General features: G+C 43.1%; 1 protein-coding gene across 6 annotated transcripts in view; it reads left to right on the forward strand.

Moving 5' to 3' along the window:
* The window catches only part of cdc42bpab (CDC42 binding protein kinase alpha (DMPK-like) b), a 76,000-nt gene that overhangs the window by 41,868 nt on the left and 17,350 nt on the right, over window positions 1-16,782 (forward strand). For 5 of the 6 annotated variants that reach the window (XM_087852669.1, XM_087852664.1, XM_087852668.1 and 2 more), the window contains exons 6-18: window positions 6,341-6,434; window positions 7,674-7,874; window positions 7,973-8,111; window positions 8,229-8,338; window positions 8,432-8,511; window positions 10,059-10,237; window positions 10,378-10,497; window positions 10,621-10,754; window positions 10,870-10,991; window positions 11,093-11,213; window positions 12,163-12,273; window positions 12,468-12,715; window positions 14,188-14,293. In XM_087852669.1, the coding sequence (XP_087708795.1) occupies window positions 6,341-6,434; window positions 7,674-7,874; window positions 7,973-8,111; window positions 8,229-8,338; window positions 8,432-8,511; window positions 10,059-10,237; window positions 10,378-10,497; window positions 10,621-10,754; window positions 10,870-10,991; window positions 11,093-11,213; window positions 12,163-12,273; window positions 12,468-12,715; window positions 14,188-14,293 (1,765 nt within the window). The remainder of the gene's footprint in view (window positions 1-6,340; window positions 6,435-7,673; window positions 7,875-7,972; window positions 8,112-8,228; window positions 8,339-8,431; window positions 8,512-10,058; window positions 10,238-10,377; window positions 10,498-10,620; window positions 10,755-10,869; window positions 10,992-11,092; window positions 11,214-12,162; window positions 12,274-12,467; window positions 12,716-14,187; window positions 14,294-16,782) is intronic. The other variant, XM_087852666.1, reaches the window with a different exon arrangement.

Raw genomic sequence — 16,782 nt, forward strand, 5'->3', positions numbered from 1 at the left:
TATGACTCGCTCTGCAATCCACAAACATTCATGCTGAACAAGGTTTATGACTCGCACTGATAAGATTGGAGCTGTTTTTTACCGAAATGAAAAACAAAGTGTGGATTATGAGATGTTTGGTGCGTTCTAGTTTACATCAGTTTTATTTTATAGTTTGCAGGATTAAAAATACAACACTGAACACAATCCTTATATAAATGATTCACACAGCTAACTTTATTAGCTTTTTAGTCTACGCTTTAATATTCTGCTCGAGTGTCATGCTGAAAGCGTCACTCTTTTAAAAAGAATATTTGCAGCCTCGTTGACACTAATGTAGTTAAAAAGAGCCGACATGAAAGGGACGGAGCGCAAAGAGCCTGGAGGTCAACCTTCTGTCCCCTTCAGCCGAGTCCCACGAGGGACAGCGTGTGGACGTCAGAGGCAAAAGACGACAATTTATTCAGTGGTCAGTGATCTGTGCCTCCCAGAGGGCCCGGACAAATGTTTCAGTAGCTCAGCGTGGCTTTGTGCTGCCGAGCACCACATCTGTCTGCCTCGCACACTGTGTGTGTGTGTGTGTGTGCGTGTGTGTGTGTGCGTGTGTGTACAATTGTGTATGGCTGAACAGAGGAACGCACACATTTGATGTCGTCATAGTCTCACATAGAAACGTTAGTTAAAGGTGTGACGGTAAATTCTGCCGTGGGTGGGTCTGCTGCACTGAATGTTGTAGAGGTGTGCGTGTGTGTGTGTGTGTGTGTGTGTGTGTGCGTTGCCAGATTGATTGCAGCCTTTAATGTGTTTTACTATTGAGGGCCCTGCATTTCTCTCAGCTGAGGGCTCCATGAGAACAGCTCTCTTATAAACACTTTCTAATAAGTAACAAGCAGCTTCCTTCACATTGTTGCACACGGTGGACGTCTTGCATGGAGCTGCTGAGTTTCAGAACACTTCATTGATCCCTGGAGGAAGTTATGTGAGCAATTTGATGGAAGTGACGATTTTCAGTACATTTACAGCAGGAAGGGTGCGCTCGTGTGTGTGTGTGTGAGGATCATATGACAATAGGTAAGTAGGTAAAGCAGCAGCCCTGCAGTGTGTGGGAACCTTTGATTCTTCTCCTTTGTTGGCCGTGTCATGTGATGCCAGAAGTCACAAAGACAGCAGTTCTTTGAACCGGTGGCTAACAATGCTTGGCTGGAGCCATGTGGACACGTCTTGTCCTTGCAGTCTACAGAGCTGGTGCAGGTCACATTGTGTGTACGTATGGGGGTGTGTATTACGAGGTGGCGTCCAGATGGCCCTCACAGATGGATTCTGTGGTTTTAAAAGAGATTACCTTGCTCTATTCCCGTCTCGGCGCTTCTCCTTAAGACCTCAGGAGCCCAGTGACACAGTAGCCCAATTAGCTGCGCTAACTTGCCTAGCCTGGCATTAGCCTAGTGTTAATGGTTCCTGTGGTTTGTCCATGAGTGGACATTCAAGTACGCACATTATTAGGCTGTGTGTGTTTGTGTGTGTGTGCGCATTGACTGGGAACATTAATGCGGCCGTTCTGACCGCTGGTGCCTTAATCAAAAAACTCAAAGAGAGACTAAATCTCCAAGGGGGGGGCAGTGGTTCCTTACAGGAGAGAGAGAGAAGTGAGTTAATGTAGCTTCTATTGATTAGCAGCAGAATCCACCATTCCTCACCCACCATGACACTTTGTCTGCCACACAAACACATGTGTACGCGGCACGACGGGTCAAACATGCTGTCTGCTTCTGCAGAACAGAAATCACTGAAGCAGATTAGGGCCTTCCAGCAACTGAAACACCTGCGCATGTATGAAACACACACACACACACACACGCACCCCCTCCCCCTCCCTACAGAGCCACGTGCGAGCAGTCTGGTCCGATACTTGTAGGTTCATGATTTGTCTACACAGTGTGAAAGAGTCGCACTCGAGTGATCACTGGTTACTCAGTTAAGTGGACAATTATATATTAATGAAGCTCAAACTGCTGCTTACTTATTTCAGATAATCGATGATTATATTTTCATGTTCGTCTTACAAAACCCAAATGCTGAGAGAGTTGAGAATAAAAGTATTAGGATGTTCATTTCTATAATATCCTAACATGTTGGGGTCTCTCTCTTAAATACCACCGTCTTCTATGATGATGATGCTGCTGTGGGGAACATATATACTCATGCAGACATACAGTGGTTTGCAAAAGTATTCGGCCCCTTGAACTTTCCCACATTTTGTCACATTACAGCCACAAACATGAATCAATGTTGTTGGAATTCCAGGTGAAAGACAGTTATTTATGTTATTTATTTGTAACAAATGTTTGGAATCATGTCTGATTTTCGTTCCACTTCTCACGTGTTCACCACTTTGTGTTGGTCTTTCATGTGGAATTCCAATAACATTGTTTCATGTTTGTGGCTGTAATGTGACAAAATGTGGGAAAGTTCAAGGGGCCGAATACTTTTGCAAACCACTGTATGTCTGCCACTGATTGATATCCAATAATAATGTAAGCCAACCCTTATATTATTCTCCCTCTAATTAATTATATAAATATATAAAAGTCAAAGTGCTGTATTTTTTCAGCGATCACGCTCAGGTTTGTTGTTCGCTCAGTTTGTTTGTTCGAGTTCAGGTGAGGTTCATAGCTGTGATGCTCATTGTTGTCTGAGATAAATCTTTGCAGGCGTAACAATGCTGCCTGATCTTGATGATGTTTATGCTCTTCCATCGTCTGACTTTGGGTTCTTGTCAGTTGCTTGTGGTGTTTCTGCAAAGCTCATGTTATTCCAGAGCGGTTGCATGAATGTGTGCACTTGGGTAGCCTGTGTGGTTTTGTTCCAGAAATGTGCAGGATCCACTTTGGAAAACGACGTCCAATCTGGAGCTCATCTGTGAGCGTGCAGGCTCTGCAAAGAGCCTCGCTAAGCCTCGCGGCGAGCTGCGATTTAGTCAGTTTTTGTGTTTTGTAGCCCAACTTTATGTGTCTATACCAGTCACACGTGTGCAGATATTCCTTTAATGCACAGTTTTATAGGTTGGTGATTTAGTGTCGTCTCTGAAGACGAGAGCTAGCTAGACCTCCCACGCCCCCCTGCTCCATAAGACGGGACCATTAACACTTCTGTGAAATGACAGAGGCGTCACATGTGGCTTTAAAGAAACCTCTAGCTGAAGACAGAAGCATCAAAGAAACATATCGCCGTGTCTTTGAAGAGGAACACTCTCTCACAGGTTTTCATTCTGCCCTGAAGTTTTTATCTGAAAACAAATGATGGTTTCACAAAGTCGTGTTACCTGCTGTTTTATCAGCTGACACTGGACTTTGTCATCCAAGTGTTTTATTGGATGCAGCTTTTGGTTAAGCTTCTTTATGCGTGTTTGCTTTTCTCCATTTGATTTTAAAGTGATATTTGGAGCCACAGATATTAGGAAACAACACTGACTGATGAGGAGCCGAAGCAGGCAGCCCGGGCTGTGCGTTTGAGGAGTTTTAATTTACACATGTTTGTGTTTGAGAGCGTGTGGGGGTGTGTGCTTGTTTTGGATTTATTATTTTAAGCAGAGCCGCGCTCGCATCACTGCGCAGAAATAGCTCAGTTCTGTAACCTGTTACATCAAGTGTGTCAGTGACTGCAGAGTTTCTTTCACTCACCGTTGCATTTGTGCGTTGCTGCCTTTAAGGTCCCCCGTGTTCCTTTGGACACTCGTTAAAGAGGTTTTTATGTGGCCTGTACGCTGTGTGTGCTCGGGCGTGTCAGTGTGTTGATAAGAGACTCCAGCGGAAATCACCGAATGGTCAGACAAGGACAGACTCTATTTTTACCCATAATGGTGGCTCCAGTCCGAGTGAGGTTGTTTAGTTTGTATTCTGACTATTATGCTCCTGAATGCAACATCCACACTCAGTTACCCATGTGGGTACTCTCTGTGGACGCAGGTCTACGCTAGACCAGGCTGCAGCCTGAGCCACCTGTCAGTGAGCACCTGTTTAACACTGTGTTTAAGTACAGCTTGGCAACCAACAATAAACTTTTAAACATGCAACAGATAGATAATGGATAAAAACATGTGCTGTACGTCAGGCTTTGAAAGCTGCACAAAGACGAGCTGAAACACTCAGGATCATTGATAAATTCTCTTTACTTAGTAAAACAGACGCGAATATCAGCTCATGTATCCATGTAAACCACGTAAAACATGAGTAGAGTCATCATTTTATTATTTGTGTCTTGTTTAAGTGATTTGCAGTAAAGTTCAGCTGCACAAATCAGTATCACACAGCAGGACTGTGCATTTCTTCATAGTTGGTTCTGTAAGTTAATTTTTTTCATTTATTGATGCAGGCGTGTGAACTGCTTTAAGATAGAATTAATACAGTTTATTTTACTTCAAGATTTAACAAACCATTTTAATTACATGCATTACAAAACAGTCTGTGTCACGATTCAGCTCATGTGTTCGTCTGTGTGGTTCTTGTCTGTCTTCAGCTAAACGAGCAGTGTGGAGGTGCTGCGTGTTGTCTCTGAAACAAATGCTTAAAATAATTAAAATATATTCTTAAAGCTTTCTCAGCTTATTCACATTATTGAGTGCAAACAATAAAATGGATAATTATTCAAATGACCCCTACTGGTCTTTTAGTTTTAAAAGACTTGAAGATGAAACGGTGAAAGTAGTCGAGCAACGACGAGTCGTTGTAGCTGGCAGACAGAAAAGGTGTCCCGAGTCCAGCCAGTGTATCTGTGATGTCAACTAGGGCTGCCACGATTACGTCGACTATCAAAATCGTCGACGACTGATTTAATAGTCGACGCGTCGTTTGAAGCTTTGTAAAATCACAAAAGACGCAGGAATAAGTAGTAGGATTTAAGAGTGTAATAACGGACTGAAACAGAAGATGGCAGCACTGCATGTACAAGGATGCCAGCTGCCGTTAAACCCCGAAGAAGAAGAAGCTGTGTCCCAGAATTCATAGCGCGGCCCAGCTCAGTTTCCAACAATGGCGGCAGCTAGTTAGTTTTAATATTACTCTCATTATTCTTTCTGGGTCACAAAATAAACGTTTAACATATTTTCAGGCGAGAATGTAGCTGTGTAAACCTCAAATATCTGCTCAGTTTATCAAGACACCACATATTTTCAAAAGCGCTCTGACGTTTTCGGAGACGTCTGTTAGCCACTAGCTCGATAGCTAGCCGGGGGCTAGGCTAACTAGAGCCGTGAGAACACCGGACTCCCGGCAAATCGTTTTCAAACCCACCGCTGTCTTTCGCTACTCAGGTTAAACATGATATATAAGTCAGTTAGATAACTTAAAAATGTTATTGTTTGGCTTTTTTCAGTATTTTATTTGTTCCTGAGTAAATCGGTTTGGCTGAGATTAAAGTTATAGTTTTTACACAGCTGAATAAACATCAAGCAGACAGCTGATTATAGATGCTGGAGAATTTACTCCGGTGTCCTGTTATATTTTAGATAGCAAGGAGTTTATTAAACTTCACCGAAACAATCTGCAAATTTCATTAAAATTTTATAAACTATCATCTTGTCTTTATTTTTAGTTAGCACATACCTTAAACACTTAAAGCTGTAAGCTAATGATAGTTGTATAAGAGCAGATGCTGCTGGTGCAATAAGCTGTACGTTTTATGTCCAATGGATGATGATCTGATTAGTCGACTAATCGCAAAAATAATCGGTGACTAGTCGACTATCACAATAATCGTTTGTGGCAGCCCTAGTGTCAACACGTCATCAGCAGTAGTAACGCAGAACAGATGCAGGTGAGAAGAAAACCTACAGCACATCTGTGTTTCCCCCTCCAGCCCCCCCCTGCTCGGCTCATGCACATCAGAGCAAAAAGGATGAGGGAGTGTGTTTGTGTGCTGCATATTTCCTAACTCTGTGTGTGTGTGTGTTTGTACGTGTGTGTGTACGTGTGTGTGTGCGTGTACTTCGGGTACAGCTAATTCCCACATGTCCAACTATTTTCAATGTTTATTTTATCTTTTGGTCAATTTAAAGTTGTCACGCTGCTGATAAATGGAGGCAAATTACACTTAATTGAATCACAAATGTATCTGAATTATCCACATTCTTTAAAAGCAAGCTGAGACAGTGAAATTTCCCCAAGTTATGTAACCTAATTTGATGATAATTGATGGGGAGTATGAGATCTTGTGTGTTTTGGATGGGCCATGTGTAGGTATTGTTTTATTTGGAAGAGTGTCCCATTTTCTTCATCATCTTCAGTCTTCTGAGGAATCGCTCGCTCAGTTTGTCTTTTTTCCCTCCCTCCCTCCTCACTTGCCTTTCCTTTCCTCCTCTTTTCAGGGACATCAAGCCCGACAACATTCTGCTGGATATGAACGGCCATATCCGCCTGGCTGACTTTGGCTCCTGCCTCAAACTCATGGAGGATGGGACGGTAGGTTTTTACCACACTGCTGCTGATGCCTCGTTTGGGCCAAAGCAAACATACCAGAGCTTTTCTGACCTCCTCGTCAACTCCCGGGGGTCTCCCAGGAGGAGAGTGCGGTTCAGCTGCTTGGCTGAGCCTGCAGTTTGTGATTCAGACCATTCTCCTAGCCCCATCCCAAAGACAAGAACGGGATGAAATAGATGATCAAAGAAAGTCTCAGAGGGATGATAAAGATGGCTGAATGACTGTTTGAAAAGGAAAAACAGTCTACAAATAGATTCAATGTAGGAATGTATTTCTCAGGTGTTTTGTGTGCATTAAAGGAGCTCTTTGAATAAGAAGATACAGAGAAAATAGCCCAAATGTTTAGTGTTACTCTGTAACTATTAGGGGTGGGGGGAAAAAATCGATACTTTGTAGCATGGTGATACTTTGTTTGCTAATAATGTATGGATACAGGGACAGCAGAAATCGATATTTTGTTACAAAAAGGTTTTTGTGCTCTGACTTCAGAGCATGTTGATCCTTTTTCTGAGCAAGAATCCTGACATTCCTTCACTGTCCAAATGTGTTTACCTTGTTTTTGGCAGCAATAAACATGACAGTTTACTTATTTTAATTTAAGACATGTTTTATTTTAATTAAGTTTAAAACTTTTTTATTTAATGTAAAATTATATTTTGTTTTAATTTACTTTCAAATTCTTCAGTTGCTGAAGGGGCTGCATAGTTTTCATAAACTGCATAGTTCAGAATAGCTATAATTGTACCAGATGGTTGATTCAGTTAAGTTGGACTAGACTGTAATACAAACCGTTCAGTTTGTCAACAATCAAACTGAAATGAGAGAAAGACTGAGTGTGAGACTTTGATATTAGATAAAATGAATATTGATAAAGTTTACCTTTATGTACAGAATCTGAATATCGCAAAATATTTTTAAAAATTGCAATAATATTGTATCGAGGGATGTATGGTGATTCCCACCTCTAGTAACTATTCAAATATGATCTACAATGTAATGTTTTCCCAGTTACAGTTTTATTATAATCCAGACTCACTGACAGTGAAATCATTTGAGTTCTGTAGATGTAAACAAATGCTGCCTTCCTGCAGTGGTTGAATTTATCTCATGTGTTCAGAATTTCACCTTTAATTCGTCGTCATCACTGCTGTTGCTGACTTTGCACGCACAAACTTAGTTTCTTAGTTTCTTTGATATACTTTGTGTTAAATTCTCTGCTAGGTTCAGTCGTCTGTGGCTGTGGGGACCCCGGACTACATCTCTCCAGAAATCCTCCAGGCTATGGAGGATGGGAAAGGCAAATATGGCCCAGAGTGTGACTGGTGGTCCCTGGGGGTCTGCATGTATGAGATGCTGTACGGCGAGACTCCTTTCTATGCAGAATCCTTGGTGGAAACCTACGGGAAGATCATGAACCACAAGGTGGGCTGACGAGATTAAAAGGTGTAACGGTAAAACTTGCCTGAAATTTGCCCAGTTTGACCAGTAAACACTGTTAAATGTGATCATGTCCTGAACAGGAGAGATTCCAGTTCCCACAGCAGATCACAGATGTTTCCGAGGAAGCGAAAGATCTGATTCGCCGACTCATTTGCAGCCGAGAGCACCGATTGGGTCAGAATGGCATCGAGGACTTCAAGCAGCACCCCTTCTTCGCAGGTACAGGCTCCGCCTTTCTGTCGCACACAAAGATGACCTGAAACCTCATCGGCATCACGTTTACCGTTCGCTGTATGCTGCTTAATAAATGCATCTCCTTGTTTTTCACCTTTTAAGGCATCGATTGGGATAACATCCGCATGTGTGAAGCCCCCTACATCCCCGAGGTCAGCAGTCCGACAGACACCTCCAACTTCGATGTGGACGACGACTGTCTCAAGAACTCGGTACGTTTAGAGGAGCGAGCGTCATCCTCTCACGATGTTGTCTGACTGGACGTATTTGATGTGCAGATTCACATGATTTCAAATCCTTTTCAGGAGACTATGCCCCCTCCCTCTCACACGGCTTTCTCAGGCCACCACCTGCCCTTTGTAGGTTTCACCTACACAAGTAAATGGTAAGTGTTAACAAACAGCTGTTTCTGCCTAACAACCGAATCTTACTACCGCTGGATTTCCTGTCTGTGTCTTTGCTGATCATTGTTAACCCTTTGAAGCCGGTCGGAGTGGGCACGCTCTGTTTTGCGTAACTATTTTTAAATCCCTGTGGAACCGGAACCGCGTGAGCTAGCGCAATAATTTTTTTTGCATATGAAACCGGAGGAGTTGTACTTACATCTTATGCCATCAGCTTGTCCTCAGTCACAGTTTCCTTCCACATATAGCTGCAAAAACTGCATAAAAAGCACTTGCAGCAACAAAAACATAATATTCCAGAAACACGCTTTGCTGATCCGATCAGCTGTTCATAACACTTCCCACATTGAAACAGACATCAGCGCGAACGATCACATGTCCGCCATTTCCTGTCCGAAACCGGAAATGACGTCATTTTCGCAGAAAATGTAGTTTTTTACTTGTAGGCCTTATGAGCCTATACTGGTGTTTTTATAAGTTATGTTTGACTTTATGACTTTCTGTGTGGTTTCTGGGATGCTTAGGACTCGAATTGCACTGCTGGAAATAGTTTATTTTGATGCTGTTTTCTTTACAAATTTGCATCATAGGATTGTTTTTCGTTTTTCCTGCAGTATATAAAAATTGGTGTATCTCAAAAATAAAACTATGAAGACACTCAAAATAAATTTCCTGTTGTTGTAAACTATTTTTTGCAACTTTTTTGTATTTAAAGTTTTGAGGGATAAACCTCTTAAATTTCTCCAAGTAGAAAACAAAAACGATTTTCAATTTTTTTGTAGTTTATTGCACTTTTTTGCAATTAATGTAGTTACTATGGACTTAATGCTTACATATTATTAAAATATGGGCTATAACAGTTGTATTGATGTATATCAACTTGAAATGCTCCCAAAAATGGCTCCACAGCATGTAAAAATATAAAGTAAGCTCTGGCGGACTTCTATGGTAGGTCTTAAAGGGTTAAATAGCAAAAAGAGAAGGAACAAGTCTCTTAAGCCTCTTCCTAAGTCAGACTTCAGACTCATTATAATGCCTGTGATAGCGAGGAGATGCTATTTTCCTCCAGTGTCCAGAAGTTGTCACAGGTTGTCTTCATATGTAACGACTTTATTTATTTTTAAATGGATTTCCTATACAAGCTGTCTCAGCACTTGGTGTGAGGAGGCGTAGGAGATTAGCTTTCCTCCCTAATAAGGTGATGTTCATGACTTGCTGTACATCCTCAGGCTGAAGTGGTGCTCGTGAGAAAGCGCCAGACCCACCAGCTGCTTCCTTATCTGTTCAAGCCTCAGTGATAATAGCCTTTTCCTTCCTTTCTGTCCTTCTGTCTCTGTCTCCGTCCACCTCGCACTCCTCGTGTCCCTCTGTTTTCTCCCATGACTCAACTTTCAGCTTATCTCTGTCGCCATCACTTCTCTCCCCGATGTTTCTTTGTATTTTCCCAATGACCAGTTTGATGTCATCAGAAACCACCAGCACCAATGTAAATAGTTTGTCCTCCTTTTCTTAACCCCCTCCTCTGTAGCACTCTGTCTGATCGGGGTTGCCTGCGACAGCTGGGAGGTGAGCCGGGGAAGGCCGGGCAGGACAAGCTGGATGTCGAAGTGCAGCGTAGCCTGGAGGACAGCCTGGCCACCGAGGCCTACGAGAGAAGGATTCGCCGCCTGGAGCAGGAGAAGCTAGAGCTGAGCCGCAAACTGCAAGGTGAGGTCGGAGCAGCGGTGCATCAGCACAGATGTGTTGCATCATATGCACACAGCCATCATGAGGCATGAGCATCCACGCTACACATGCTGAACTTTTAAAAGGCCTATAAATGATGTTTGTGATTTGATGTGCCACAGAGTCGACTCAGACGGTGCAGGCGCTGCAGCACACGGGCGAGGGCCCCCTCAGTGCTAACAAGGAGGTGGAGATCAGGAGCCTGAAAAGCGAGATCGACATTCTGAAGAAGCAGATTGCCGGTCAGGACACAGTGCAACGCTTTTCCTTCTGAATCAGCTCCTGATTGTCTCTGACAGTGTGGTTGTTTGACAAATGTCTGACAGTTTCCGTTGCGTTTCAAACCAAGCGTGTGTTCGTTTCAGACTCAGGCCAACTGGAGAAGCAGCTGGAGGATGTGACGCTGGCTCGGAGAGACTTGGAGGACTCGTCCAAACACATCAAGACTCTTGAGAAACAGATGAAGAGCGTCACACAGGAACGGGATGACCTACAGAAGGTACAGCTAGTGTTTCGTGTCACTTTCTGGATGTTTAAAGAGCTACAAACGAGCTGAAATAACAAGTTATTGGATCTGAAATGCTCAACTCTGCTGTCGTCTGTGTCGTGTTCAGGATCTCGTGGACGCCAGCGAGAAGTTGAAGTCTCAGTCTAAAGAGCTGAAGGAAGCCCACAGCCAGAGAAAACTGGCCATGCAGGAGTTTTCAGAGCTGAACGAGAAGCTCACAGACCTCAGGTAGAAGCACGTCGACTGCTGGAGTTTCTTTAGTAATGCTTTTTTAACAAAGTCCCGTCCGTGAATAAAACGCCAACGCTGGATCTTTTCCTTGTTCACAGGTCGGCGAAGCAGCGCCTGGTTCGTCAGCTGCGTGACAAAGAGGAGGAGATGGAAAGCCAGAATCAAAAGGTGGAGGCTCTCCGCCTCGAGGTGCGAAAGGCCGAGAGGGCCAAGAAGGAGGTAGAGTAGACTCCCCTGTGGTTGCTGGCACGCCCTGATCTCTGTCTTCACCCACTCGAGGTTCATCCAAACGTGTGCGATCGCTGCAGACGTCCACAGTTTCATGTCCACAGATCACAGTGGCACAAAATGACGTGAAACATTGAGGCGTTGTTCCTCGTGTGTTCATAGAGCAGCATTTAACATGTGCTGTGTGTGATTGGTGGCAAGAAATGTTTGTGAATGTTATCGCTCTATAAATACAACATCATATATAATCTTATTTCCACTCACGGCCTGAAGCTAGATGGAGAGAACCAGTCATGCAAATAAAATGAAACCAATAAGTCATTAAGAAAAATCCATCAGTGTTGCATATCTGTGATGGGGGGCGTATGCGACCCACCCAACTGTCTAAGTTTGAGTCTTTGTGTTCGCAGCTTCAGTTTCTGTTCATTTCAGCTTCTTTCACAACGTTTCAGGACAGTCGTCACATAACATGAACTTTATTCTGAGGCCGTTCACACACTCGTCTTTAGTCCGATGTCCCGACGTTTTCTTTTCCAGTGGGCTCGTCAGTGCTGACAGGCTGTTTCATCCACGTCATCTTTATCAAACTGCACGTGTCCTCTCCAAAGAGCTGCAGCTTTCTGGGGTTTAGGGCTCCTCTGGTTGTTGTTGTTAACCTGAACATCGGCCAACACCAGAGCGGATTTTACCCCAAACCGTTTGTTTTTAACAGAAATGTCATTTCACACTTTCCTCAGTCTTTAAACATAAACAGGCCACTCACTGGCATCAGTTATTCCTTTTATTAGAGATGCCCTAATGCAGAAGTTGCTCACAGGTTTAATGTGTTTGTCTCTGTAACGTAAAATATTTGTGCAGAAATCTAGAAACGTCCAAAGGTTCACAGAAGACGTGTTGCAGCTGTGCCGTGTTTGAAAAGCTCGTCTGCTTTCATCATCAGATGGAGGCTCAGGTGGAGGAGCAGGCGGCCGAGGCTCAGAAAGAGAAGAAGCTGAGAGAGCGCAACGAGCAGTACAGCCGACAGCTGCAGGAGGAGCTGGAGGGGCTGAAGGTGAGTGTTCACAGCAGTCAGAAGACTTGTTTTAAACCATGTTTGAACACGTTTGAGTGTAAAGAAATTAAACCTTTTCTCAGTGCATATAAACCATTCACAAAGTACTAATGACTTAAAATATCTCCATCGGGGTGATTATTTCCCCCTGCATGAGTACACAGAGTCTCACTGGTGCTCTTTTCTCCACCCAGGTGAAGCAGGCTGGCTCCTCTGCTGCCCCAGCCCCGGCGGATCAAACCCAGGAGGTCGGGCGTCTACGTGGAGAAATGGAGAAGAAAACGATGTTCTTCGAGGAAGAGTTGGCCCGCAGGGGGGCGCAGTACAGCGCCGAGCTGAAGGCGCTGCGTAAAGAGCTGAGAGACGCCGAGAGCCAACAGCTCAACCTGCAGAAAGAGATCCTGATGCTCAAAGACAAACTGGAAAAGACTCGTCGTGAAAGGTATCGCACAAGTTTCCCCTTCCTGGGGACTGTTGTTAGCATCAGTTCACTTTAGTTTGTCTTTAATACGCTGAGTTTAATTCTTCTGTCGTCTCTTTCAGTGACGAGTCCACGAGGTAATTAAGTTAACGCTAGTTTCATCCATGAATCCCCTTTGTGCTATAAATATAGTAGAACTATAGCCGTCCCCTAACGTTTCCATAAATTGTGTTTAAATGGATCATAAATATAACAGCGAGAGTTTCCCAGGCACACTGTCACAGTGTTTGCCCCACAAACATGAGTGCATTTCATTCCCAAGGCTGCACTAGTCCAGCTCCCTTTTATTTTTTGACATTTTAAATTTACAGTAATGGTAATAGTAGGCTGGTAAAATAAACATCTTAAAAAATGAAGATGACCTCGATGCTTGGGTCAGATGGGCTGCTGGAGGAAAGGTCTCACTGAGCCGGCCCGTTAGTCAGAGCTGGAAGGATGCAGGTCCCAAACTGGATTTGAAAGGTTTAAAAAAAGATTCAAAGGTCTTGAAATCACCTTTATACCTGTAGATGTCCTGATTACCCTGAATGACTCCTGTTACTCTATTAGCGTTTAAAATGAATCTGCAGGAGACGCAGTTTAAAGCTGTCTGTGCTCGGCGGCTGCAGCGAGCTATTAATCTCTAATATGTCAAAAAGAGCTGGAAACCTTTATTTCTTACAGCGGCTGACACATCCTGATGTTTGCTCTGCTGCAGGTCAGCATCACTTATTCTTGCGTTTGCTGATATGGGGCTTGTAAAGCTGCAACATGCAGACGATTGAATGATTCTGTTGTGAGACGTCTGCAGAGAAATGTTTCAGATCTGAGTGTTTAAAGGTGTCACACCTGCCCCTCGGTTCATCCTGGAGCACAAATTTAAAGCAGACTAAACCAACAGTGCCGTCTCCACAGGCCTGTTCAAACTCCACTGTAGTCACTGCACAGTGATGGTTGGTGATAAAATGAGAGCAGCAGAGGCTGAAATGGTAACAAAATAAAAAGATTTGTCAAAATGTGTCAACGTGGAGGTTTTATACCAATGAATGAAAAGAAGTTGTTTCTTCTGCGGCGCTCAGGCTGATCCAACACTGAGCCGCTCGTTTAATACAATTTGAATAAAAACGTGTTTTTGTGGCGAAAGCTGCGGCGCTTTGTTTTGGTACCCTGTCCCATCCTGCCTGCTGTTAGTGCCATATTACCCCCACTGCTTTCTAAGTCCGTTTCAAACTGTATCAGATTCTGACTGCATTAATGTGTTTGGGCTGAATAATGATCTAAGGTTTGCACAGATGTGGGAGGAAGCTCCAACAGACGTGTTGGTCTTAATGTTAAAATGACAAATGCGAGAAATCAGAGAGTTTTGCATTTATAACTTGTGGGTTGGGAATAAATGTAAGTTTATACAAAGTCAGTTTTACAGTAAGTCTGTGTGTGTGCTTTTTCCCGTCCAGCCAAAGTGAGCGGGAAGAGTTTGAGACCGAGTACAAGCAGGAGTATGAGCGAGAGCGAGTCCTGCTCACTGAAGAAAACAAGAAGCTGTCCAGTGACCTCGATAAGGTGACACATCTCCATCTGTTTATACACAAAGTAACAAAGTGACTGTCGGCGCACAAACCTGGGTCATCAGTCTGTAGTGAGCTCCAACACACACTAACACAGCGCTGTGACCCCAGGTAACCCCAAACTCTTTCATCACATTCCTCCCTCCACCCCCGCTTTGGCAATGCCAAAGAAATCACTGTTCAATATCCTGCGTAAAAACACCGTAGCCGCCTCCACGGGCGGATGGAATGACGCTCTGGACGGAGCTCTGTTGACTTTGGACGTTCAGAAAGGCTCGTTTCAAACAATGTCTCATGAGCAGGAGACATTCTGACATGTGGACTGAAGTGTTGGTTTTAAAGTCTCTCCGTGACGTGGACGCAGTGTAGATTATATCAGTGTGCTTATTTGTGTTTTGTTAGTTGATAAAGATGGATTCGATCTGCGTGTGCGTTAGCTCCACCACCAAATACCTTTTCAGCACGTTTTGAAGTGTGTAAAAAATTCTTGTTTGACTCGTCTCAGCTTTCAAAGGAGGCTCCAGAGTTCACACCAGACTGCTTCGTCTTCACTCGGCACCATTCGTGAAACGACCTGTAGGCTGGACGTGTTCAGTTTGTCCAACTTTCCAACTGCATTTGACCTCCATCGTTGTTATCGGCCTGAATTTCCACGATCAAAGAAACATGATCACTGAACAGCTGTTTGCGTTCAGTGTCAGCTGTTGACAGAATGAAATTGGCAGTGAATAAATATGAAAAGACATCCCAGTGTGAGAACATCATCCATTGTCAGCGTGAACTGTTTTAGCAGCAAACATTATGGTTAGAAATGAAAAAGAAATCTGGACCCCGGTCAGGAATATCTGCAGCTTCTTCTCCAAGAGCAGGCAGATGTGATCGATCAGCATTATTTATCTCCCCACAGAAGTTCTTGTTCTGCCTCAGCATCGTCATGTTCTTGAACTTGCAGTTAAAATAAACTCATTAACCCTTTAAGACCTACCATAGAACATAGAAGAAAGTCCGCCAGAGCTTATATTATATGTTTACATGCTGTGGAGCCATTTTTGGGAGCATTTCAAGTTGCTATACATCAATACAACCATTACAGCCTAGATTTTAATAATATGTCTGCATTAAGTGCATAGTAATTACATAAATTGCAAAAAAGTGCAATAAACTACAAAATAATTGAAAATCGTTTTTGTTTTTTTAACATATATTTCTAGTTAGAGAAATTTAAGAGGCTTATCCCTCAAATCTGTAAATACAAAAAAGTTGCACAAAATAGTTTCCCACCACAGGAAATTTATTTTGAGTGTCTTCATAGTTTTATTTTTGAAATACACCAATTTTTATACACTGCAGGAAAAACGAAAATAAATATTATAATGCAAATTTGCAAAAAAGCAGCATATGCATCAAAATAAACTATTTCCAGCAGTGCAATATGAGTCCTAAGCATCCCAGAAACCACACAGAAAGTCATAAAGTCAAACATAACTTTTAAAAACACCAGTATAGGCTCATGAGGCCCTGATGGTAAAAAACTACATTTCCGCGAAAATGACGTCACTTCCGGTTTCGGGCAGGTCATGGCGGACATGCGATAGTTCGCGCTGACGTCTAATCCAATGTAGGAAGTGTTATGAACAGCTGATCAGATCAGCAAAGCGTGTTTCTGGAATATTATGTTTTTGTTGCTGCAAGTGCTTTTATGCAGTTTTTGCAAAGCTATATGTGGAAGAAAACTGTGACCGAGGACAAGCTGATGGCATAAGATGTAAGTACAACTCCTCCGGTTTCATATGCAAAAAAAATTATTGCGCTAGCTCACGTGGTTGCAGAGCTACCGGGATTTAAAAATAGTTACGCAAAACACAGCATGCCGCTCTGACCGGCTTTAAAGGGTTAAAAACCAACAATCGTTATCAGCTGGTAAAAACATTACTGAGAGATTTCACTTTCAGAGAGATGCTTGATAATAAAAAGTGCATCTTTCTGCCATTTCACAAGTCGGACACAGTTGAGCGAGTCTCACTTTGGTCATTTGCACTGTTACAATGTTGCTGTTTCAAATGTTGAGCAGGAAATCTGAGACCAAGGTTTTGGTTCTGTGTGACCTCAAAGAGAGCAGATACCCATATATGGTCATCCCAGGCATACAGCACATACACACCTGCTGCTCAAACCTGCTGTTTATCAGAGATGCTCTGAATAAACTGAAACGTCTGGTTTAAGACAGAATTATTCTTTATCTTAAACTCTGTTCATCTAAGCAGAACAAAGTGTAAAACGCCCGTTTAAAGAAGTCGTGGGGAGAAGTGATACAGTATCTCTGACATGTTTTCTTTCTCCAGCATGAAGTATTTTGTAGAGCTTACTGCATTAATGGCTACATCCATGATTTCCTGGCATCCGATGGTCATTTCCAAACCAGAGTAGCTACACATCTGTCACATCTGTGTCGTTCTGGATGTTTTCATAGTAACATGAGGTCAG

This window comes from Neolamprologus brichardi, chromosome 15 (genome assembly GCF_056152115.1).
Source record: "Neolamprologus brichardi isolate AB-2024 chromosome 15, ASM5615211v1, whole genome shotgun sequence".
In the NCBI taxonomy this organism is placed as follows: Eukaryota; Metazoa; Chordata; class Actinopteri; order Cichliformes; family Cichlidae; genus Neolamprologus; species Neolamprologus brichardi.